The 24638-nt window shown below is 44.8% G+C and overlaps 1 protein-coding gene across 2 annotated transcripts in view; it reads left to right on the top strand.

Moving 5' to 3' along the window:
- The first annotated feature begins 3657 nt into the window (after nt 1–3657).
- Nucleotides 3658–24638, top strand: part of AFF2 (AF4/FMR2 family member 2) — a 310627-nt gene continuing 289646 nt past the window's right edge. For both annotated transcript variants that reach the window (XM_035725812.1, XM_035725811.1), the window contains exons 1-2: nt 3658–3774; nt 13643–14503. In XM_035725812.1, coding sequence (XP_035581705.1) covers nt 13703–14503 — 801 coding nt within the window. In that variant the 5' untranslated portion in view covers nt 3658–3774; nt 13643–13702. The remainder of the gene's footprint in view (nt 3775–13642; nt 14504–24638) is intronic.

Genomic DNA, 24638 nt, shown 5'->3' with positions numbered 1-24638 from the left:
TGATCTCAAAGGTGGAAGAGACGCAGGTTCACATCTTTCTTTGCCTTTCCCTCGCTGAGGGCTTGGCCCAGCTCTCCTCAGGAGTGCCATAGTTTCCTCCTGTGTTAACGAGGGCAGTTTCTCGGGTACTGACGCCAGGGGGACGGACCGGTGGGCCAAGAAATCAGAGCTAACAGAAAAGCCCCATTCTGGAGGGAAGCTTCTCACCATCACGCCTTGCATCGGAGAGAGTAACAGAGTAGTTACGTGCAACTCGTTCTTTCTGTCCTTTCCCTGTCCGCTAGCGCAGTGGTCGGGGAAGTGGGGATTCCAAGAGATAGGCTGCGGAGAGAGAGAGAGAGAGAGAGAGAGAGAGAGATCAGAGGTCTTTGGTTAATTAAGAGTAAAGTGAGTTGTGAGTGGTCGGTTGGTGGTTCTCATGACACCGTAATGTGACAAATTGTATTCTATCTGGGAGGAAAAAAAGCTGGAAGAACGTCCTAACTTGCTATGAGGGAGAGGGGCCTCCAGTTGAGCTTTTTGGCTCCACCTTCCAACAGGGAAGTGGGTTTTCACGCTGATAGGACCAATTCCCCCAGTCTCCGTCAGTGTGAATAAATTTGAATTGTTTAGCGCAATCATACGGTGATTCATTCACATTTCTGGCCTGAGCATTTCTTCATGGGCCGTGGAGCCCTTCCTTTCTCTGGAAAACAAACCCAGGAGTGTACAAGGTACATCCCGTCATCGGGGGACAGCCATATGCTTTTCTGTGGCCCCCGCGGGGCTCACAGGTTCAAATGCAACCTGCCTGAATCATAAGAACTTTAATTGAGTAAAGAGGTCCTCATAATTATAAACGGCAGTAGGTATAACAAGAGGCTAAATACATAGCTGTGGTTTTAATTAGCTGGTGCTTCAAATTAGTAATTTTGGTTTCAGTCAGAAATCAGTGACGTTCTACACTGTGAAAGCCTCATCACCATGTAGTTCATTCCCCATTATACCTCGCCCTGTGAAGCTTTCAATACAACGCCATGCTGAGCAAAAGAGGAAGAAGTTGGAGCGATTTGGTTGCCTTCCAAGAGCGGTGGTACTCTGTGGAGATTCAATTCATTCTCGCCAGAGATACGAGAATTAACTGTTCTTTGTTATATGTGTTAAAAAATGCAGCAGGCAGTTTGCTTGCAACAGATAACACCCATGTGCACACTCAGTCTGCTTTCACATTTTCGTCTGGAATTTGGTAGCTAATGAACTGATGCAAAATGGAGCCAAGAGCCTCCTCACAAATCAAGCCCAGGTCAAAAGTGCCCAAAGCACGCTGGCTGCTGGCCGCGCGGTGTCATGCAAGTTGAAACACATTTCCTTTTCTTCTCCCCCTCCTTCTCTTCCTTCAGGGTTTTAATTATATCTTCCCCTCGGAGGAGAAGGAAGGTAGTTTGCAAAGCCAAGAGACCAAAGTACTTCAGTTCTTTTCATGGGAGAATTAAATGTGATCCATGGGTCTGTCATTCCGGGCTGTCAGGTGCACCGAATGAACAGGTAGCTAGAGAACTGACATCTTGCTTGCATTCCTCAGAAGCACGAGCGCTGGGCTCTTGTTTTTGTGTGGAGACTCATCTGCTGTGGCAGGCAAAGAAATGAAGTGTCTTCCTTTGCAACAAACCTTCCTGGCGCCCCCACTAAATATTGCTTTAACCTGTTGGTCCATCTCCACCCCTGACGCCCTTCTCTTTCTTGCATGTGGACACACCGAAGATGGGCTTGGGTGACGCACGGCCAGTGCGTGGTGCTCAAGCCCAATCTTGTGCCCCGTGTGCATGGTCTGAAGATGTGACTGTGTCTGCTTGGTCGCGCGTCGGCCTCCAACACAAAGAGGTTGTGACCCACAGCAACTGTGTGGGGTTCTGATCTCAGCCTGCGACCGGCGAGATGATGTGAGCAAGTGTCACCCCTGTGGATGGTGTCTGAGGCTCCGAAAGATAGGCTGCCTTCCAGGATCTGGACTTGGCATCTTTTTGGACCAGACGGGGCCCAAATGTGGGGGTCTGGGCTTTGTGTAGTGCTCTGGAGCTTCTTTGTTTTCCCCAGATGGTGGTAACATTCGCTGAGCGCCCTCGTGCCGGGCCCAGCGAGCTCCTCGGTGTCTGGCATTGTTTGTATCATGAAAGTATAACGTACGTCTGAACATCCTTTAAATGTTGCCACTTTTTTTTTTTTTAAATTGGAGAAATGAAGTGTTGTTGATTCAGAAGATAAGGCTATCAAAGTCACTTTGAATCTGTCAGTTCAAGGATTCCTGTGGAGAAAGGGGAATGATTAAGTGTAGTGGCATCTCACACTCCATGTATATCAATATCTAGTTAAGCTGCCATGGATATTTCATGCTCTGGGCTCTTATTTTGTAAATTAAAAGTTACGATACTCATGAGTAAACTAGGCGACCAAGGAGAGGCATTGAGTTCTGGGATGTATTCAAAACCTGTCGACTATACTCTTCTGTCAGTGTATCTCTTGTAATTCCTTTAGCTATTATGTTCATTTGCATGCCAATTATCTAATTAAGTCTTAACATGGCAGTATTAACATGGGGAAGGAAAGCAACATTTGTACAGCACCTGCTAGGCATTTTACATACATTTATATAATTTAAATTTGCCTTGCATATATGTGCTCACTTCAGGTTAAGATTTCGATCAAAAGCAGGGGAAAAGAAAACCCAATGGACAAAATAAAATCCACCACTTTTGAGACTTACAGATTATAAGGTAATACACACATTCTTGCCTGATTCTTCGTCAGGAAGCGTTTCATTCTATAAAATCCCAGGGTCCAGAGTATATCTTCGATACTGCCTGGAGGCTTCTGTACTGATCCGCCAATGGGAGAGCCTGAAATGCGATGAGTCACAGAGCTACACAGCGTTTATAAAACATGTGTGCCTTGAGCTCATTCGAGGCTTTTGACACCTTTCATTGTTAGCTGTTTGCCATTCAAGCCAGACACCTTTCTTTGTGAAGAGTTTCCTAAAGAGGCTGTCAGTCTCCCATGACACAGACCATGAGAAGGGCAAAGCCCCCGCCCCTCCCCCCCGCCCGCCCGCCACCACAAAAAAAGGAGTGTGAGCGAATGAGCGGTTTGGTGTTTTGTAGACTTCCAAAAATGTCGGTAAACTCTCCTGTGATTTTGTTACAACAGGCTAACTCTGGCTGTGGGCTCAGGACAGAATTACAGTTGGTCTGCGACATCTTGGTTAATTCCTTTCCTTTAGGACTTTGTGTGACATCTGTGAATTCTGAGCCCTAAGCAGTTGGCAACACAAAGCAACTTGAATTCAGTACTTTTCTGCACAGTGGACTGGCTTTTGGGGAGCCCGTAATTGCCTGTGGTACTCAAGCAGGGACAAGGGAAGAGGATCCTGGAACATTTAAGTGGGCATGAGTATGGTTTCTAATAAGCACCTTTCCCTGTTCTTCTGTATTCCAAAGAACTGGTCAGGATCTTAAAGCCCTTGGGAGTCAAGAAAAGGTTTCTCCGCTCCCTGTTCCGTGTATCCGTCCGTTTGGGTAGCCTTGGCTTGTATTGTTTTTCTTCTTAGTGATAACAAGGGAGATCTGAATGACGTGACTAATTAATCTCTTTCTCCTTTTGTCTTTTTCTTTTCCTATCAGTCACTATGAACAAGACCGTAGTGCACTTAAAAAAAGGGAATGGGAGCGGAGGAATCAAGAAGTCCAGCAAGAAGACGATCTCTTTTCTTCAGGCTTTGATCTTTTTGGGGAGCCCTACAAGGTAGCTGAATATGTATGTAATTTATCTTTCTGGAAAATGGTTGCTTGTTACGTTTTTGAACACATTAATCAACATTTAATCTATTTTTAAAGCACCCAAATCATTTCCAGGAGAATATCTTTGACAAATGAAATCTATACATACACTGTATGTGAGGCAATTGCAGCTTTCTGAAGAAGTCTTCAGAGACAAATTCTGTCTTCTTTGGGGAGAACAGTCAGATTTCAACTGGACTAGTGAGACTTCCTATCTCCAAGGAGTTCTCTCCGGCCCAGCACTTCTGGAGCAAGCGATGCCCCTTGACGCGTTTCCCCGACTTGGCTGTTGGCAAGGCAGCCCCTGAAGACTTCATCAGAAAGTCAGTGGCTGTGTTTCTTTCCCGATCAGTGCCCTCCCCTGCAAGCGAGGCCACTGCTTTCCTTTCCCATGTTAGGTTGTTAGCAGTGTGGAGTGGTTTGAGTGATCTTTGAAAATCCTTGTTCTAGGAGAAAGGGAGAAGCCAATCATTTTTCCCTGGTGGTTAATCATCCTGGATGAGGAGATTGCCTCAGCCGGGTTGGGGGGGGGTGGGTAGCATAGCCAGGTTGATTGCCTGGCGGTGTTCTAGCTAGTTAGTAGCTCCAGTAACACTCCTACTGCTCTGTCTGCAAGTACTGATTTCACAATGACTGCCTCTGAACTTTCTATTCGGGGTGGGGCTTGGGGGAAGAGTCTTGGGGAATTGCTGGCAGCTGGTTGGTGTTTACTGAAATTTACTAGCAGTGTAATTTTCCATAATGAAACAAAATGATGTAAGAGTTAAAACAACAATAGAGGGAAATTTCTGAGAGTCGTGCTTTTAGAAGGGCACCAATTAGGGGACAATGACTTCTGGAAAAGGAAAGGACAGCATCCGCACAAATACCACTTTGGGGTAGAGAGGAAGCTGTTTGGCTCGGTGACCACTGAGACCAGAGTCTTGCTGCCTTGTTCATGATAAGTGAGCAGCTCTTGACTGAGACTCGGGTGCCTCCCGAGTTTGGTAAGTCTGACCGAGAGAGTTTAGGTCACCTCAGTTACTACTTTCCAATTTGTCAATAATAGTATAGTCCTTAAAAAAGATTTCTCCTATCTCACTTGACTTAATTTTACATACTGCCTTTGAACACGTGATATGATGAGTTTGGCGAACATTTGTTGAAGGCCCACTACGTGCTAGTCACGTCTTAGATGAATGCACGAAGAGGAGTAAGACCTCATCACGAGTGACGGAAGGCATGAGTGCAGGGCAGCTGTCACAGAGGTAGGCAGGGGAGAGGTTAGGGGAGGCTTGGTACCTTGTGCCAAGGAGTTGGGACACAATTCTGTACATGAAGAGACGTCACTGCAAGCTTTCAAGTAAGGGCGTGGCCAGGACAAAGAATTTTGAAGATGATGTTGGCAATGTGGTGAGTTGGTTGGAGGTGAGGCAAACGAGAAGGCAGATAAAGAAGCTTTTGTAGTTAGCTAAGGGGAGTTCATGGCAGGGAGGATTTCAGGTAGCGCAAGGAAGTTGACATGACGAGACTGGGTGTCTGACTGGCTGTGGAAAAGGTGGGACAAGGGTGAATGAGTCCCGTATTTTTGACTCGAGAGGATGGCAGTCTCGGTAACAGGTTGTTCAGGAGGAAACAGGGTTGGGGCTTGCGAAGAAAAAAAAAATAATTCTGTTTTGAGCACATTTGGTTTGAGATGATGCCGGTGGGATATGAAGAGAGACCTATCTGGTGGGCATTGGGTGTAGGAATCTGGAGCTAATGAGAGTGCTCAAGAGAGAGAGTTAGGTGTGAGCAGGGAGGTGGCAGTGGAAGCCATCAGATTACAGAGTAAGAAGGACAAAGAGAGAATCTTGGGGAGCAGCAACATTTAAGCAGGTGGCAAAGTAGATGCCAGGAAAGGAACCGACAAAGGAGTGAATGATCACAGAGGTAGGAAGAGAACTAGGAGAGAAACATTTAATAGAAATGAAGGGGATACAGGGTTTTATGGAGGAGGGCTTTGTTAGTTACTTGTGTCCGAGAGGGCAGGAAAGGTCAGGACTGGAAAGTGGCTGTTGGATTTGGTAGTTAAGGGGGCGGGGGGGGGATCAATGACCTTAGGGAGAGATGTTTTATTTGTTGATGGTGGTGCTCATTGTGGGAAGCGAACTGCCTGGACTCTGTAAGTAAATGAGAAGCAAGTTTTTGTTTGGAGGGGGGAAGAAAGGAAGATAGGTTAGAACCTGAGGGGAGAAATTATATGGAAAGAGGGTTTTTTTTTTTTTTTTTTCCGTAATGGGAGAAATGTGAACATGTTTGGAGACTGATGGGAAGAACCCGATGTCAGTCAAGAGGGAGAGGGTGAAAGGACCGGAGGAAGAGGTGATGATGAGTGGGGCAGGATCCCGGAGAAGATGAGCAAGCACAAAATCAAGAGTGTGTGAAGAGTGACCAGCCATGGCAAGATGTTGTGGCCTCCATTTTTTTCCAGAAAATGGAAGAGAGGTCAAAGGATGGTGGATGCCTTCTCCCTTCTTGAGAAAGAGGAATAACCAGATGAGTTTGACGTCTTATCTTTGGATGAGTTAGAAAAATGAGCTTTACGCCAAGAGTCTTTCTTAAAGGTCAAACTCTACTCCGTGCTCAATGCTATTACCACGATGGGGTGTAGAACCCTTGGTTTATCCCCTCTTTATAACTTTAAGTCATGTTGAGTTAATGGTCTTGTACCTTTAAGGTAAATGCCATCTCTTGTTAACAAGGCCTGCAATATAGATGCATATTTATTTTTAGATATCAGCAGTGTGTTTTTGAGTAGGCAGTTAAAAAAAAAAAAAACCTGTGATCAACATTGCCAGAAGGTTTCAGAAGTCATCTGTCTTGCTATGACAAGGGTGCATCAGGCAGAGATGCTAGGTGGGAACTTTTGTCCAGCTCAGGGCCAGGTTCATTGTGTGATTAGTAGCCAGTTGCCTTTATGTTTCTTGATGGGGAAGAGCTGTTGTTCTTCAGTCAAGACTGCATAGGAGAGGAATGAAGCTAACAGTTGATGACCTAGTGATTCTCTTTCTTTCACCATTGCTTTGATGACCAGCTGCCATCTTATGCTGTGTCCGTGTTCAGGATTCCCTGGGAGATCACTGGAGAGTTTGCCTTTCCTTCCCCCTCCCCCATATCATGATACTAGAACTGATGTTCACTTCCATCAGCTCCCTAGACCTGGACTGGTGTGGACACCCTTGGAGTATCTGGACACACCAGCGGCAGTGGGAGTTTTAGAGCTTGCCCATGGTCCACTGGTAGAGACAAGGACATACCCCAACCCTTCCTTAGGGTTGTGGTGGGAATGCTTATCAAATTAATTAAGGATCAAAACTCCTGGTGGTGGATCAGGACTTTCAGGAACCTTCTTGCCACCCTAAAGCCTAAAACGTGGCCTGATCCAGTAGTGTTGGTAGTTTGTGAAGTAGCCAGTGAGCATGGGTCCCTAAGACCCACTGCCCTTTCTTGGCAGTTAGAAGAAATGGTGATCTCTCATCATCCTGGCTGATTTCTTTCCATTCGTTGCCACGAATGGGGTGTAGAACCCTTGGTTTATCCCCTCTTTATAACTTTAAGTCATGTTGAGTTAATGGTCTTGTACCTTTAAGGTAAATGCCATCTCTTGTTAACAAGGCCTGCAATATAGATGCATATTTATTTTTAGATATCAGCAGTGTGTTTTTGAGTAGGCAGTTAAAAAAACCTGTGATCAACATTGCCAGAAGGTTTCAGAAGTCATCTGTCTTGCTATGACGAGGGTGTATCAGGCAGAGGGTAGGGGTATCACCCCTACCATTCCCAGAATGGAAAGAATGTTGACCACCCCTACATTTGGTTGGTGATGTCGGGAACTTCTCTGTGAGGCTGCTTCTCTTGCTTATAACTTTCAAATCTGACTTTGTGCTATGGTGTTGAGAAGGATGTCTTCAAAAGCACTTGAAAAATGTGAAGCTGTTTGACTGGTCTAGGCTAGTGTGGAAAGACTGGGCGGGTGGAGGAACTGGTGTGTAGCAAGTGCCTGCTGTATGCCAGGCACACGCTAGGGCTTTATATGTGCCTGTTGAGTCCTTACGGCAGCTGGAGTGCTCGTTTTCCTCATGTTGCCCATGAAGAATTTGAGGCTCAGAGAGGTGAAGTGGCTTCTCTGCAGCTTCGTATCCGTGCCAGTGGTGAATCCAGAGCCCAGTTCTGTGGTTCAGTACCTGTAACAGGAAGCTGTTTCTCCTCCCGCAGGAAGTCAGAAGACCTTTGATAAGCTGACCTACCTCCTGTGTGACTTCGGTGAAGAAACTTCATTCTTCTGACCTATAGTTTCCTCCTCTCTGAAGTGAATAATAATATTTGATTTGAAATAATCCCTGATAATAATAATAATAATAATAATAATGATAGGGCAACAACAGCAACTGACATTTTATAGCTCTTTGCACTGTATGAGAATGAGGAAAACAAGGCACAGAGGGATTAAGTGGCTTACCCAAGGTCACTTGAGTTGGGGAGGTAGAAGCCAGACTGAGATCAGAGCTGCTCTGCTGACTCACGTGGTTGTTGTAAGGATCAAGTCAAATGAGCCGGGAGACCATGCTTTGAAATCTGGAACGTGCTGTACAAGTTCGAGATATTATCGTTATTATAATTAAAGAAAGAAATAGCAACTTACAGCTTAGAGAGATTAACTGTAAAAATATTACAATTAGGAAAAAAAGGAATTACTAAATCACATACATTAGTCACAATGAAATAAAGGGAAAAAATGAGCCTCAAAACTTAAATTATTTTGCTTCTTTTTATTAAAAAGAAATATGATGGTACAACTGCCTCCTAGCGCATTAGTCTGGTGATGAACTCCTACTACTGATTTGTAGATAGCACCGGAAGCAAACTGAGGCAACTTTGTGTTTCTTAGAGTAATGAGAGGCAAAAAGCTTAAATGAGGGAGTGCTGTTAGTCATGAGCCACAAACCGGACATATAATTTATGCCTGAAAATACTTGGAAAATGCATTTCCTTGATGATGGAGAAATTGTGATTATTTAGAAAGTAAGAGCTGCAGAGGTTATCTTTAAGAATCAACCAATTATCTAGAATGGGAAGTAAAGAATTGACCAATTGAAAGAAGCCCATAATTGATTGAAATGGCTGTTTCATTTTTGCCATGTTTATAATGTCCAATCGAGACTGCCAAGAATACCTTGCTCCTTAATAGGATTACTAAGACTCTGGAGGGTGCAAAAGAACATTCGGTGTGAATCAGAAGTTGCTGTGGTGCATGAGAGTGCCTTGTGTAGGCGTACAGAAATGCATTTCAGGCCCCATTGGGTTTTCTATCCAGTGGCTCTCATATCTACATCTTGAGAAATTTAAAAACTGTCTGACAGTTACCCAGCTCCGGTGGTAGAAAGGCAGAGAGGCGACTCAGGCGATCCGGACTGTGCTGCTAATTTTTTTGGAGATTGTTAACTGGTGGACTTTTTGAGGCTATGTGTCTGTGTGTCCTCCGTGCCTAACCCTGCCTCGTGACTGTTTTGAATTTACCAGTATGTGTCTTAAGCATGACCATGGTAATTCCTACTTGTAGCCACAGCACGTCTGTTATGCAAAGCATATGGATCTTCCTTCAATCAGCAACTCAGAAAGTGTCACCAGTGAACTCAACCTTGAACTGTCAGCTGTGCAGTTCCACTCACAAGTCCCTCTGAGACCATTGCTCTGTGAGGAAGCTAGTCTAAGGGAGTTGACACCCCTTCATTCCTCCAAGTTATGCCAGCTCTGGCCCTGTGTCTTTTGTGCACAGGAAAACCCCACACCTGGAGCCATTAGCTTAGCCCCCAAACTCCACATATAGATACGCCTTCACTGAGTTAGACTTTAATGTAATGCTCTTTTTTTAGTCATCATAAGAAAAAGCCACATGAAGAACATCTTTGCATCTTCTGTAACATTGGTGCTGAAAAATTGTTTTATTGTTAAAAGGTTCTTTTTTAAAAAAGATTTATTTATTTGAGAGAGAGAGAGCAGGGGGATGGGCAGAGGGAGGGGCAGAGGGAGAAGGAGACAATCTCAAGGAGACTCCACACTGAGCGAGGAGCCCCACATGGGGCTCAAGCTCACGACCCATGAGATCATGACCTGAACCAAAACCAAGAGTCGGATGCTTAACTGACTGAACCACCCAGGTGCCCCATGTTCAAAGGTTCTTATAACTGAACAAATGAGAAGAATTCCTTTTTACATTTTAGTATCTGGCAACCATTTGTCTTATTTAGTAAATTAAGATATGCTTCCTTCCATCAGACAAAGAGAATTCAGTAAGCTATGAGTTTTTCCTTTTTGCCTTAGCTACCAGGAAGCTCAGAGTTCAATTTAATGTTCACTCATGGTAACCAAGTCAGCCTGACTTTTGCTTTTCTATTTATGTACCTTTTACTCCAAGCTATTGCAAAGCCTTTGTTTTGATATAGGTAGGGTATGAATTAATATTTGGATTCTATTCATGTCAGCAACAGTTTTTTGAGTATCTGATATGCACCTGACGGTGCTCAGTCCTGAGGATATAAAGGTGAACAAAAGGTGGTCTCTGACCTGTAAGAGCTCATAGTTTTATGCAGGAAAAGAAATTACTGTAGTATACCCTATATGGTAGGAGGTTGATTTTCTAGACGTATTCAGAGAACTTTTAATTTTCCTCTAATTTTATTTACGTAGACACAGTTTTAGACATTGGCCAGTTTAGAAGTTTTCCTAATTTCAAACATATTTTAAAACCTAGAGATGGGGAAAAAAATCTTAGCATGCATTGGAAACCCAGATCATTATAACAGTAGAAATAAATGAAGAGACATTCAAACCTAACTAAGGTTCTCTCCACTGAAGAAAAGATGAGCACGTCCCTTTTATTTACTGCTGAACAGGAACAGGAATGTGACTAGCTTGCTTGCAAGCAAATGAATCATAAGGTTCTTGAGTCTTGATTACATTTGACCTGGAGAGAGTGAATTATTTGTCAGGACTTTGAGATATTATCCTGGTCTCTTTGACATCTCAAGGCAAGGTTCTGATGCTGTAGGGCTCAGTTTCACTGGAAGCTCAAGGAACTTTCAATGAAAGTCCAGTAAGCTCTCAAGGGAAGTTCAGTCAGTTGAACTTTGATGAGCTTCCTGGTGGCTAAGGCAAAAAGGGAAAAGTTCTTATAGAATGCTCTTTGTGTGAGGGAAGGAAGCAACATCCAAATTCCTGAAATGAGACGGTATAAAACAAAGGCATTTAAAACGGGAAATGAAATGGTGTCATCGTCCCCCTTACTGGGTCAGATCCTTGAAGATAGCCAGGTGTTAGTGTTCATTAGGCCATCATCTGACCCAAGAGGTAAACTGTTTGAGGGGCCAGAACAACTCTGTAAGTATTTAAAGCTTGCATTAAATTCTTATTTTACGATTTTATTTATTTATTTGAAGGGGGGGGGAATCACAAGTAGGCAGAGTGGCAGGCAGAGGGAGAGGGAGAAGCAGGCTCCCCGCTGAGCAGGGAGCCTGTTGTGATGTGGGACTCCGATCCCAGGACCCTGGGAACATGACCTAGGCCGAAGGCAGACACTTAACCGACTGAGCCACCCAGTGCCCCTAAAGCTTGCATTAAATTCTTACTGGGCCCTCAGCATGATGAAATCTCTTTGTTTTGAATTAAGGGACTGAACAAGAAGGAGACTGGGTTTGGCTGCTACCCGAATGGTTAGTCACACACCGCTGTTGAAGGAGACCCCTCTATCCAGAGTTTATTCTGGCCTTGGCTGAAGAGTAATTTGTGCCATTAAAATGGACAAACCTAGGGATTTTCGGGGAATAAAAGTGATTTCTACCCATCTCTATCTATTAAATAGGCCTTTCAAATATACTTCTGAAAATGGAGAGATTATTCAGCTGAGGATTATGTGGAACGTTAACTGTTTAATCACTGCTTTAGCACCAAGGTTGCATGTGATGCAATATCAGATGTTCTTGTGGATAAGAAAGCTGAAACAGACATTGGATTTGTAAAATTCCCCACCTCCAACAGGACCCTTGTAGCCTATATAGAACATACTTCTCCGTAATCTCTAGAATCCTATTTCCCTCACTGCCCTCATTTCTTTGGAAATGTCTTATATGATTTCACACATGCTATGAGTTGGATGCTGCATACAGTACACGGAGATCATGTTAACAACGGGACCAAGGTCACCAGTTTGATTCCCTCTCTGGTTGCTCCTTCTTGGTATCCTTTGCTGGCTCCTCTTCTTCTCTCGGTCGCTTAAAGGTTGATGTTCCCCAGGGTTGCCCCCTGAGCCTGATCTTCTCATTCTGTATTTTCTTTCTCTGGGTGATCTCATCCATTTCCAGCACTTCACCCTCCATTCATCTGCACACTTCCATCTTCACATACAGAGACCAGCACACAGCCAGACAGCCTAGGTCGAGCCTGAGATCCCAGACTTGGATAGGCACACTCCCCGTGTATGCCAGGAGCTTGGGCTGGGTTAAGGGCATGTGAGAGATCTGGGAAGTTAAACATCTGTCTTCAAGTGGAGGCTGTGTCAGTGGGGAAGTTGTCACCCCTTCCCCTGCATGGAGAGAAGGCCTGTGGCCCCCGGGGACCTAGAGGCTACATAGGCTGGGCGTCTTCCCCATCCAGTGGTCCCGGTGCTGCATGGCTCCGTGGAGGCTAGTAGCCTTGTCTTATTGCAACATCTTGGGCCAGAATAGTGCAACTTAAGCACAAAAAAAGTCCTTTGCCCTTTCAAATCCAACAGCTTGTTTTGAGAACCCCTTTGGCAGGTACAGGGAATAATAAAAAGTCAGGTTTGAAGATGAACAGCTGCGCTTTCGTCAAAGTCATTTCCAAGCATATAGCCATCCGCCATTTTCTAGTTAGGAAAGCTGTGCTTTCTGTATCACAGAAACCAATGCAGCAACTTAATTATTTGAAGAACAACCACAGCCATTTTTAACAAGATTAGTATATAGCTGGTCTGTTGATTGTCCATAGAATGATTTAGTTGCCAACATCACTTTGGAAATCTGGCTTTGTTTTGATTTACGTAAGCAACAGTTTAAAATTCTTGAATACATTTTTCTAAATCATTGAAAAGACACAGGAGAGCTTGAGTCAGTGTTGATGAACAATTGCCCCATTTCAAAGTAAACAAGTATGAATCATCAATATGGAGACACAGTTGCCCCCAGAATATGTGGGCAGACACCAGTAATTTATACAGTCCTTTGATTAAAAGGAATTAGATTCGCTTTAGTCATGTTAGCTCAATTAGATGTTGAGCTTTTCTAAACCAATATATTCATGATTGCACAATTTCACTGACTTCCTCATCGAATGGGCTAAGCCTTTTTCATGGTATAATGTGGCGCAAAGGGCTGACCTGTCAAGAACAAATATAAGTCGAACGTTCCATTACAATTCCAGTGATCACTAAGCTGAAGTTGTTCATCACAATATGGAATGTAACCGCTCAGCTCATCTGACCTAAAATAAGTTACTTTGCTAATAAAATTCATACGTGACGTAATTTAAAACTTTCTCCCAGTGAGCGTGTTTAAGGACAGGCCAGGGAGTACACAGACGTTAATCACACAGCTCATTCCAAGAGGCTCTTTCAATAGTGTTATTGATTTTTTTTTTCTTACATAGCACACGAAAAGTATGAAATTATATGGCAGCATGAGAATTTTAAAGAACCCTATATGCTAGTCTACTTAGGACATCTGTTTGAAACATTAACATTAGGAAACACAAACCTATTCATTCTCTCTCCTCCCACCCCCATCTTTTTGTTATTTTAGACAAACAAAGGGGATGCACTTGCCAACCGAGTCCAGAACACGCTGGGAAACTATGATGAAATGAAGGATTTGCTAACTAACCATTCTAATCAGAATCATCTAGTGGGGATCCCAAAGAATTCCGTGCCCCAGACTCCCATCAACAAAAATGAACCAAGCTTTTTCCCAGAACAAAAGAACCGAATGCTCCCACCTCACCAGGATAGCACTCACCCCTCGGCACCAATGCCTCCACCTTCCGTCGTGATACTGAATTCCACTCTCATACACAGCAACAGGAAATCAAAAGCTGACTGGCCACGCGATAGTCATAACGCTAGTGTTGTCCCAGCCAGCCAGGCCAGTGGTCAGCCAAACAAGCTGCCGCCGTCTACACAGGACCAGCCCCCAGCCCGACTGGAAGACTTCTTTGTCTACCCAGCTGAACAGCCCCAGGTCGGAGCCGTTGAAGGGTCAGACGCTTCTGCAAAAGAAGACAGTAGTCTCAAGTCCAGTGCAGGGGATACGTTCAAGGAAATCTTTCAGTCCGTCTCACCAGAAGAATCTGAATTTACAGTGCAAGCTCCTGGGTCTCCTCTAGTTGCCTCCTCTTTGTTAGCTCCCAGCAGTGGCCTTTCGGTTCAGAACTTTCCACCAGGGCTTTACTGCAAAACAAACATGGGGCAGCAAAAGCCAACTGCGTATGTCAGACCCATGGATGGCCAGGACCAGGCACCGGACGTCCCTCCGACCCTGAAACCTTCCATTGAATTTGAGAACAGCTTTGGGAATCTGTCATTTGGATCACTCTTGGATGGAAAACCCAGTGCAGCCAGTTCAAAGCCTAAACTGCCAAAGTTCACGATTCTCCAAACAAGTGAAGTAAGTAATTTTTAAAGTTTTGTTTTGTTTCATTTTTTTTTTTTTTAGTTCACTGCTCTAACCTTTATAATCAAGTATTCACAAGCAGCTCTTATTTACCTTCTTGAGCCATAGATGAGACACTTCAAGGTCAGAGTCTGAGTCTCGATCTTCTGTCGCTTATGACTTGACTGATTACCATTCTACAAATACGGTTAAATATCCATAACGTGGAATGGCAACAGACAAGGTCGGTCTGAGTGAATGAAAAGTTGCACTTATAAAATAGTTTCAGAGAGTGCACTTTTAGTCATATATACAGATTAATAACACTGGAGATTATAATTGGTCATAAGCGGTGTGAGGTCCAGGAAAAGATTGGGAATCACCATAGGCCTTCACTAGCAAATAGCATCTCATAAGCATAAAACACAGAAGCTCCTTAAGGTACGAGAATGTAAAAGTGTGATTTGCTGGTATCTCCGGAAGTGGAAGGCGTTCTTTAAGAATCTTAGTTTCTTGAGTGCTTGCGGGGCCATTCCTTGGCAAGATCCTAACGTTATCTTCCGCATCCCTCAGTCTTCCCTTCTGTACCACGGTCTTCCACAGGTACCTCCATAACCCTCTTTGACTACCTTGATCCCTTCTGTCAAGGCCAAAGGCATTGTGCTCAACCACAATCCCACTGGGTTTAGAATGACTAAATGTCCTACCCATCTCAGGAATCATTGCCTTATAAAAGAGAAGTCGGAGGGACCCAAGCCTCTCCCAAAGGAGTGAATCGCTAATGATTGGATCCCAGGCCTTATGGCTCCTGGGTGGGGGACATGTATTGGGTGCCTCTCAGATACCACCATGTAAGCGGCTGCCTACTGCACCTCCAGCGCTTGATTGGAAGAAGCCACTGCTTTTAGATTGGATTCCTGTTACTGGTGCCTAAAGGCTTGAAAAGACACAGAGGAAGAAAGTAGGTTGAAATTCTTACTCAATAGGAGGCACAGATAGTCGATGTGAATTGTTGCAGATTCCAAGTTAGTGGTGTCTGAATTAGAGAAGTCTGACCATGTGTGCCTCTGGCTCTCGCGCCGTTACTCGTTATTCGTTACTCGTACTCAGCAGACGCGGTGATTGCGGAGGACAATGGGACCACGAAGGGAGGGAGGAGCAGGGCTGTCGGTTGTATTTTCGGAATGCATGCTTTTCATATCGTTTCATCTCTGAGGTGGTTTTGCTTCTTGTATCATCATTCATCAAGTCTTGTCAAGCTTCCTCCTAAGTATCTCTCCAGCCTGTCACCTCTTTACCCTCCCCACCTTCGGAGCACCCATGGGCCCCTATGATGGCCCCTTCTCTCTGCCCTCCCTCCCTCTGGTCTCACCTCTCTGCCAAACCATCCTCCATCCAGGCTGACCTAATGGGCAGATCCAGCCATGTCACTCCCTGTTTTGGATTCTTCCGTGCCTTCTCATTGCTTCCTGGACAAGGTCCAGATTTCTTAGCCCTGCATACAAAGCTCTTCGCTCTGATTCCATGCTCCTTCTCTGACTTCCCATTTCACCATTTCTTCACATGCAGATGAAGTTCCAGCCACGTGGAGCTACCTGTGGTTCCCCATCATGTCATGCGTTATCACGCTTCCTTGCTTATGTGCCTGCCGTTCTCTCATCCTAGAACCTCTTTCCCTACCCTCCCTTGTCTTCTGGTGAAGTCCTGTTCCTCCTTCAAGTTTCCTCGAGTGTCCCTTTCTCCGTGAAAGCTTCCCTGACTCCACCAGGCTTACCGCAGACTGCTTCCTCCGGGCTCCTCTAGCGCCTTACGTACACCTTGACTGGCACTTACTTCATGTACTGTAGTCACTCGTGTATGTGTCTGTCTCCTCTGTTAGACTGTGAGCTCCTGGAGAGCAAGGAACGTGTCCTTCTTCTCTGTATCCTGAGCGCCTAGCAAATGCCAGCACATAGTAGATACTTAATAAATGTTTGTTAAATGAATGAAGTTCAAAAATGATTACTCGAGTACATTTCCTAAGCCATGGTGCTAATCAACTAACATGAACCAAGGTAAACAAATGCTAGAAAATCCATCCTCAATGATATCTCTTGAATGGTACCCCATCTGCCTTTGTCTTACTCTGCTCTTCTCCAGCACAAGTTGTTTGGAAATCCTCATCCTAATTTCCATTGGATGACTTCATATGGGATTGTAATGCTTAATATTCAAACAGAAGCCTGCCTCGAGAGAGGAGTATAATGAGAGGCTGGGATGTCATTCTTGGCCCTTCTCTTGCGCTGGTGTCTATGGCAGTGCCATCACTCAAGGCTGGTCTGGGAATGGCACTGGCCCATCAAGAGGTCTGTTCGGCCTGCGTCCATACCTTGTTAGCCGAATGACAGGTCACGGACCCAGTGAGATTCACTCTGTTGTAATTCTCTCTCTTGTACATTCACAACATGGCTGACCCAGATTCAGAAACGACTTCATGCTTTTTTTTTTTGCTCATTGCTCTGGCACACCAATGAGTGGTACATTTCCAAAGAGGGTCTGAGCTGTCTTCAACCCTGGAGGTGATGATCCAAGGAGCCGCCTGTGTGCACGCAGCCTTTGGTGATCGTACAAATAGACTTTGGTAGAGCCTTGTACGAAAAATGGGTCAAATGCAATAAAGTCATGATGAGAGATCAGCGGAGAGAGTACTTATCTGAAAATCTAGGTCCCAAGGAAGGATTTGAAAGAGGGGTGGGACAGAAGCTTAGGGCCCTGAAGACAGGAGAACATACTGCCTTCAAGGGTAATGGGAAAACTGAGGATACGATGAAAGGGAGCGAGAGGTCCCACAGCCTGTCCGGGAGCTTACAAGGGTGTAGATTAAAACGCGGGCATAAATATAGACAGGGTGGAGCGTTATAGAGCTTTGCACCTAATGGAGTTTATGTGGCCGAAACTCTGACCAAGTCTGGAAATTCACCCTATCAAATCTTGATGCACTTTTCAAAAAGCACTTAGCATGAGAATTCGGCCCCAGTCTCTGGCGCCGAGAGGTCCAGGCGTTGGGTTCTGGGTCCCCAGTCAAAGTAGCCATCATTGATGAGTGGTAGCATTATTCCTTGGAGTTACTGCTAAAAGGGCTTGTCCAGAGAGCAATCACGGGGTCTCTGTGAGTATTCCCCCCTCTGTCCCTGGCTTTAGTGAGAGAGGCCGACGCATGTGTTAGTGAAGTGCATTTGGGAGTGGGGTGGGGGGGGAGTGGGGGCTGAATGACCAGAAAACAAGACAGCATTCTATGATGTACGAATAAGCAGATACGAATATACTTGTGAGTTGAGAGACATGAACTACTACTGAAATGTAATGAGCGTGTGCGTGTGCCCACGTTTGCTTGTGGGGTAGTGTGGGGAAATTTTAATTATGGCCCATCCTCGAAACATTTCCTTGCCTCTTAGAATTTCTGTATCAATGATAAGGATTCTAGGAGTCTAACCAACTTTATTGCAAAAGGTCAGCTTTTCAATTGAAGCATGTGTTTGGAACAAACTAACTCATTTAAAAACTTAGTTTTACAGAATTTACTAACATTCCAGGCAGCCCCCCCCCAAAAAAAGACTGATGTGTTCTGCAGTTGAGCTTAGAAGAGTTTTCTGGGAACTGCATCTGAAAACAGTAAAAGACCTATTTATATCAAGTGGAAACTGAGGGTAGCTTGCAGATGGTATTTTATTAGGAAATGAATTTGTTAATAAATGTAGCTTTATATGTGATTTCATGACATATGTTTTTGCCTACGTTTTTCATTAGGATAAAAATCTTTTGGTGTGGCTAGCTTTGCATTTGGGTGCAGTTCGTCGGCAGGATTGTTTGGGAAGTAAATAATTGCAGGGAAATGAAAGGATCGATGACAGGTAGTAAGTATTTCCATCCTAGGTCAATAAGGTTTCGTAAGTACAATACTAATGGGGTGGAGTGCCATCACCATACAGGATCATCTGCCTTACAAGCTGCTCTTGGCTGTGACCTAAGGCTATCTGAGGCTCCGATTGCCTCAAAATTAGGAGTCTCTTAGAAGAGTTTAATGGAACTGGTAATGAATGATGGGACCTGGCTTTAGCTTATTTTAGTGGCTGGCTTTGTCAACGAGCTAAAAAGTTACGGCCCACATTTGTGACTGTGCCCATTTGGGTTTGTATCCTATGCAGTGAACACCATGGGGATAATTAGCTTTATTTACGATGAGGTACATAGGAAGCTCAAGTCCCTTGTGTGAGAACTGCAGAGAATGCTGGGAGCTTCACATTCGTGTGCCGGATATGCCCAGGCAGCTCCGCAGAGACCACAGAGACCGCTCCTTCAGAGAACGGAAATGAACTAGTATCCAGTCCGAGGCCAGAACAGGTCTCATTCCCACCCCATTGGGAATAAATGAAGATACCCCTGGAAGTCCTCCCCCTTTCAGGATGCCACAGGAGGTCTTGACCTCAGCACATACTCCCTGGAAGTATGGGGGCCAGAAAGCTTTGTAAATCCTCTGCCAGTCCATTGCCTAGCGGTTGCTTTTTGATTTTGCTCTTTGACTAACCCTTCCAACTGCACCGCGTCACGGGTGTTAAAAGTCTGTTTTCCGGGCGCCTGGGTGGCTCAGTCGTTAAGCGTCTGCCTTTGGCTCCGGTCGTGATCCCGGGGTCCTGGGATCGAGCCCCACATCGGGCTCCCTGCTCCGCGGGAAGCTTACTTCTCCCTCTCCCACTCCCCCTGCTTGTGTTCCCTCTCTCGCTATCTCTCTCTGTCAAATAAATAAATAAAATCTTAAAAAAAAAAAAAAGTTTGTTTTCCTTACCACACCTCTTCATCGCCCCGTAACTATAGTGCCTCCCTCAGCTGACTGAAGTGACCCCAATCGAGCCTCTGGAAAGGAAAGCCGGGAATACAGAGAGAACACGGAGCCTTACACTGTTTGTGATGGAGAGGTCAGAGGTGCTGCTTGGTGAGGAAGGGCGTCTTGTTCTGGAGCTCTTCCCTCAGCTTTTCCTCTCCATGCTTTCCCAAGGCTCTTTCTGGTTCTCAGCCATGCTCTCCTTCCTCGGAGCCCCTGCTCCGTGCTGTCCCTTGCCCTCCATTGCTCATCAGCACTAGGCCAACTGAGGAGTAGAGCTCAACTTGGGCTTAGTAAAGATCTTGCGGATTGGGCGCCTGGCTGGCTCAGTTGGTTAAGTGACTGCCTTCGGCTCAGGTCATGATCCTGGAGTCCCGGGATCGAGTCCCGCATCGGGCTCCCTGCTCAGCGGGGAGTCTGCTTCTCCCTCTGACCCTCTTCCCTCTCGTGCTCTCTATCTCTCATTCTCTCTCGCTCGAATAAATAAAATCTTTAAAAAAAGAAAACAAAGATCTTGCAGATCCCTGGTTTTGTTTTGTTTTTGTTTTGTTTTGTTTTGTTTTTTCTTCTCATTTCCTCAAGTCCTGTTCTTTCGCATCTGTATTTTCTTTTCTAAGGCTGGATGTGAGCGATTCTAGCCCTCGGCATCCTGGAACAATGTCTGCTATTACTTGGTGTTCTGTGCTTTTAAATCCCTTGTCGCTTTTAACACTTTTTTGGTTGGAAAGAAGCCAAAATATTGACGCATTCTTATTCCACAAGGAAAAAAAACAACAACAACCCTTTAATCCCTATACTATGCAAATTTAAGTCATCCTTAATAATGATACGTTTTCAAATGTCACTATTTATTCATAATTTCAGTGCCTCTTTAGAAGAGAGCTGAAAGTCAATTTCGTGTGAAGGAGAACGTGCTATACCAGCAAGTAGGGTTTGGACGATGTCCTACTGAGCTGTGGGTTTCACGGCTGACCTTGACTTGCTCTGTGAACTTGAGAGAGCCATTTTGCCTCTTGTTCACACTAGCTCACCAGTGAGGTTTCTTCCAGCTGTCCATCTCTGAGGGCGGGCTAATCCTGTGTGACCGGCCCAAACCTGCCTTGTTTGTGAAGTAACTTCAGTCGTTCCCTCATCACCCACACCCCACCGAGAGTCTGGGGACAGCAGGGAGGAATGCTAGCCCTGCCTGTACCAGCCTCTTACCGCCATCCCTCAGAATGGCTGGGGAAGTTTTAAGACTAGGTACTAAGGGAAAACTAGAATTGGATCTTCTTTGGGGATTGGATACTAGTTCAGCCCAGATTCAACTCATTTTTAAAGAAGATAAACAGTTATCTGCTCTACTTCACTGGAAAACAGCAAGCTGTGAACTCAGGAAATCGCCTCCTAATCCCTTTGTCGTCACCCACTCACATCATGAAAGATGGAGAACTTCTCTTTTCACATTACTTCTCGGAAAATATTTTGACAGATTCAGTATGCAGTAAAGGGATAAGCTTTTGTTACGTGTGTTCCAAATCATCCTGTTATCACTGGATATATCGATTAGCTTAGTATATTCTGAGCCAGTCATAAAAAACAGGCTGCTCACATTCTGTGTTAAAGAATAAGAAAAATTGACAAGTAGATAACCATATTGATTCAACCCAAATAGTGAACGCAAAGGGCTTTAGAGAGGAGTTATAAACTCTTTATGGCTGTTGTAAGTCTCTTTAATATTTTTTTAATTGATGTGAGAACAAATAATCTTTAATTAACTATCTTTTTAAGAAGTACTGTGCGCTGGTTACCAAGTGGAATTTATAATATCGGTGACTATAATAAAAACCTCTACCTTTTCTACTCTATAATTTGCAAATGCTTTCACATACATCATCTTATTTTCCCCCGGCTGATTTTGAGGTGTGATTGACGAGTAACAATTGTGTATGTTCAAGGTATACAAGATGTTTTGATATATGTGAACATTGTGAAATCATCTCTACGATCAAGCTAATTAGCGTATCCATCACCTCAGGTAGCTGCTGGTTTTTGAGTGTGTGGTGAGAGCACTTAAGTTTTACTCTCTTTGCAGATTTCAAGTATATAATACAGTTTTGCTAACCGTAGTCACCATGCTATACAGTAGTAGATCTTTAGAACTTGGTCATCTTGCATACCTGGAACCTTGTACCACTTGACCGACATCTCTCCCTTTCCCCCTTCCCTGTAGCCGTCTTATTTGGATCCAATTCTAAGAGAGTCCAGGATTATCATAGATGCAGAAGTGTAGTCTGAGAGAGGCTTAGAGTTTCTCGTGTCACACGGTTAGCAAGGGACTCTCCTAGGACTAGAAGCCAGGTCTTCAGTGCCATTTCCTCAATGGCATTTGGTGCCCAGGGTGCTACTGTATACATATGGGTTAATTTTCTCAAAGTAGCTTCTCTGCTGGCACATGAGGGGTAAGAGAATAACGAGCTGAATCCAGCTTAAGTTGAAATTCCCTTGCTGGGTTCATATTTCAAAAGTCTGGGGCCAAGCATACCAAAAGAGCAATTTTTCTTGTGGTATTACAGGTTACAGTCATGTGTTTTTCATTTGCAAATATGGTGAGAAGTAGTGTTTTTGCAATATTCCTAAATGAGTAACATATGACACAACTTGTTAGAGGACCTTTTCTTGGTTCATAAAGTTTCTGAGTTTTTGCCTGTTTGGTAAGATGACTTTAGCAGAGCGCTCAGACAGCATAGCTCAAATTTGGATTTCTGGAGCCGAACACAACCACTGTGGAGCTAAACCTGACATGTGGCTGAGAGGTCAGTAAAAAGCGGGCATGTACATGATTGCTACAGAAGGTACAAGTAAGACTTCTCTCAAGTGTTTGACAACCCCACCCCCTCGCAAGTAGACTGATGGAAACAGCTTACAGATCATCAAATTGCAAGAGTAGTTAGCAAAGGGCAGGCAGGATCCCTGGCTTTTATTCATAGGTACTACATGGATGAGTCTCCCTGGACGTCTGCACGAGAATGCAGGTCATCGGTGCGGACCGCCTGCCCGGAAAGTCACTGTGAGCATAAGTGAGCTATGTAGCTATGGAAGGTCTTTGAAAAATGTGTAAGACTCTGGAAATGGAAGATCTATCAGTTTTCTGTAGATGCACTAACAAAGCATCATAAGCTGGATGGCTCAAAACAACAGAAGTATGTTCTGTCATGGTTATGGAGGCTAGAGATCCACAGAGGTGTCGGCAGGGCTGAACCCCCTCCACTTGCTCTACGGGCCAATCTTTCCTGCCTCTTCTGGCTTCCAGGCGGTCCTTGGCTTGTAGCAGCATCGCTCCCATCGCTGCCTTAGTCTTCACCCGTCTTTTTCTCTGGATGTCTCTGTGTCCTCTCCGCTTCTTGTGAGGACATCGGTCATCGGATTTAGGACCCACTCGCTATCCAAGATGATTTCATGTCTGGATCCTCTAATTACATCTGCAAAGACCAGATTTCCAAATAGCCACATTCTGAGGTTCTGGGTAGACATGAATTTTGGGGGGCTGCTAGCCAATCCACTCTGAGAGGGGTCATTCTTCCACTTCCCAGACCGGGGATGGAGGGAGGCCAGGCAGTGTTCATTGTGAAAAACCCAAGCCGGTCCAGAGGAGGGCGGTGGGCTCCCCATCTCAGAAGCCGCTTGAGGTTCGGAGCCTAGTTCTCTAAGCTCTTCAACTTGACTGTGCCTATGAGAGAGATCATTTCTGTGGATAAACGATTAAAGTACAACTCCAGAAAAGTGATTCTTAAAAATCTTTTAGAATAGTAAGTATAAAGGTGTTTTTTTTTTCCTGATTAAGTAATAGAGAAGAAAGAATTTGCCGACGCAGTTGACTCGATTATGAATGAGAGATTAGATGGGCAGGCTTTATTCCGTGAAATAAATATTTTCCGGTCTGTGGCAAGTACTCGACTCTGCCATGGTCGCTTGAGAACAGCCACAGACGGTACCTGAATGAACGGGCGTGGCTGTAGACCAGTAAAATTTTACATTTGAATACCAAAACTCGAATACCATGTATTCCCAGGGGTCATGAGATGTTCTTTCGATTTCTTTCAACCATCTTAGAGCATAAAAACCATTTTTAGCCTGTGAGCCATACAAAACTGGGCAGTGGGCTGGATCTGACTTGGAGAACTTAGTATGCTGACCCCTGGACTACATCTAGACACAGCTTCAGACAGCAAGATGTATTTGGTGTCCTCTGCCTGTCATCAATGGGAAGATGGCTTTGAGCAGAGAGGGGAGAAAGGTCAGCCCTGCAGCAGGTAGAGGGCAGAATCCTAGAGACAGGAGAGATGTCTGCAGTCAAGGTAGAGCTGGCCCCTAGAGTAGAGGCTCTGCTGTGTCTGTATACCGGTGGATAAGAAGGCTCTGCACCCAGGTCTGGAAATACCTTTCACACCACTAATCATATCACCATTTGGGAGTGTACTTTTTCCTTAGTAACTCATGAGGTGATGATGATTTGTCTTTTGCTGTCTTAGACCTGGAGTGCCTGGGCTCCCAGGGCACTGAAGTATGTATTTGACTTGGGTGTGGGTGATAGGGATTTTTAAGATCCCAGGAAGAGCAAGTCCTCTAGCACAGCCTGAGAATTTGAGTTGAAGGGGATGAAAGGACTTGATGGTCTGTGGCATCCCGCACAGGCTCTTTAGAACTGACGTGTGGGGGTGGGGGGGTCTGTGCACCTGTCTCCCTGGGAGACCTGAAGAGCCAGTGGACTTCTAGGAGGAGAAGGCTAGAGAATGGTGGCTTTCTTGGTACTCCATGAAGTTTTGCCCAGCCTCCAGGGTGGTATCTAGGCTCCGAAGGACTGCTAGGAGAAAGGATCTATCTCCTTAAGGCTTTAAAGATGAAACGAGGTTGAGCTAAGGCTTCAAAAAGCTAAAATACATGGGTTGATGGAAAAAAGGGAGTCAGATCTTAGCTAGATCAAATGAACTGAAATAAAGCCTTAGAAGTTGGTGGAGTTTCAAGGGCCATGCTCCTGTGATAGGGGGGTGTCACGATAGCTTGCTGCTTGAAGTATGTACCGTAGAATTGTTGTATCTGTGTTGCAATTTCATTAATGAGGTTGGTGATGGCCGAGGTAGCTGCCATCTTGTACGGTCTCAAGAGTCACCGTTCACATAGGCTACATGTGTGAACAGTGACTCCTGAAGCTGGTTTTAAGGAAATGGCACTGGCTTTGGAGCAAACCTGCTCTACATGTTGGACCTCCCTTTGCCTGTCAGCGTCTTATTCATCCAGGTCTTCAGGCAAACT

The sequence above is a fragment of the Zalophus californianus genome, chromosome X, assembly GCF_009762305.2.
Source record: "Zalophus californianus isolate mZalCal1 chromosome X, mZalCal1.pri.v2, whole genome shotgun sequence".
In the NCBI taxonomy this organism is placed as follows: Eukaryota; Metazoa; Chordata; class Mammalia; order Carnivora; family Otariidae; genus Zalophus; species Zalophus californianus.
This window is presented reverse-complemented; position numbering and strand designations above follow the sequence as displayed.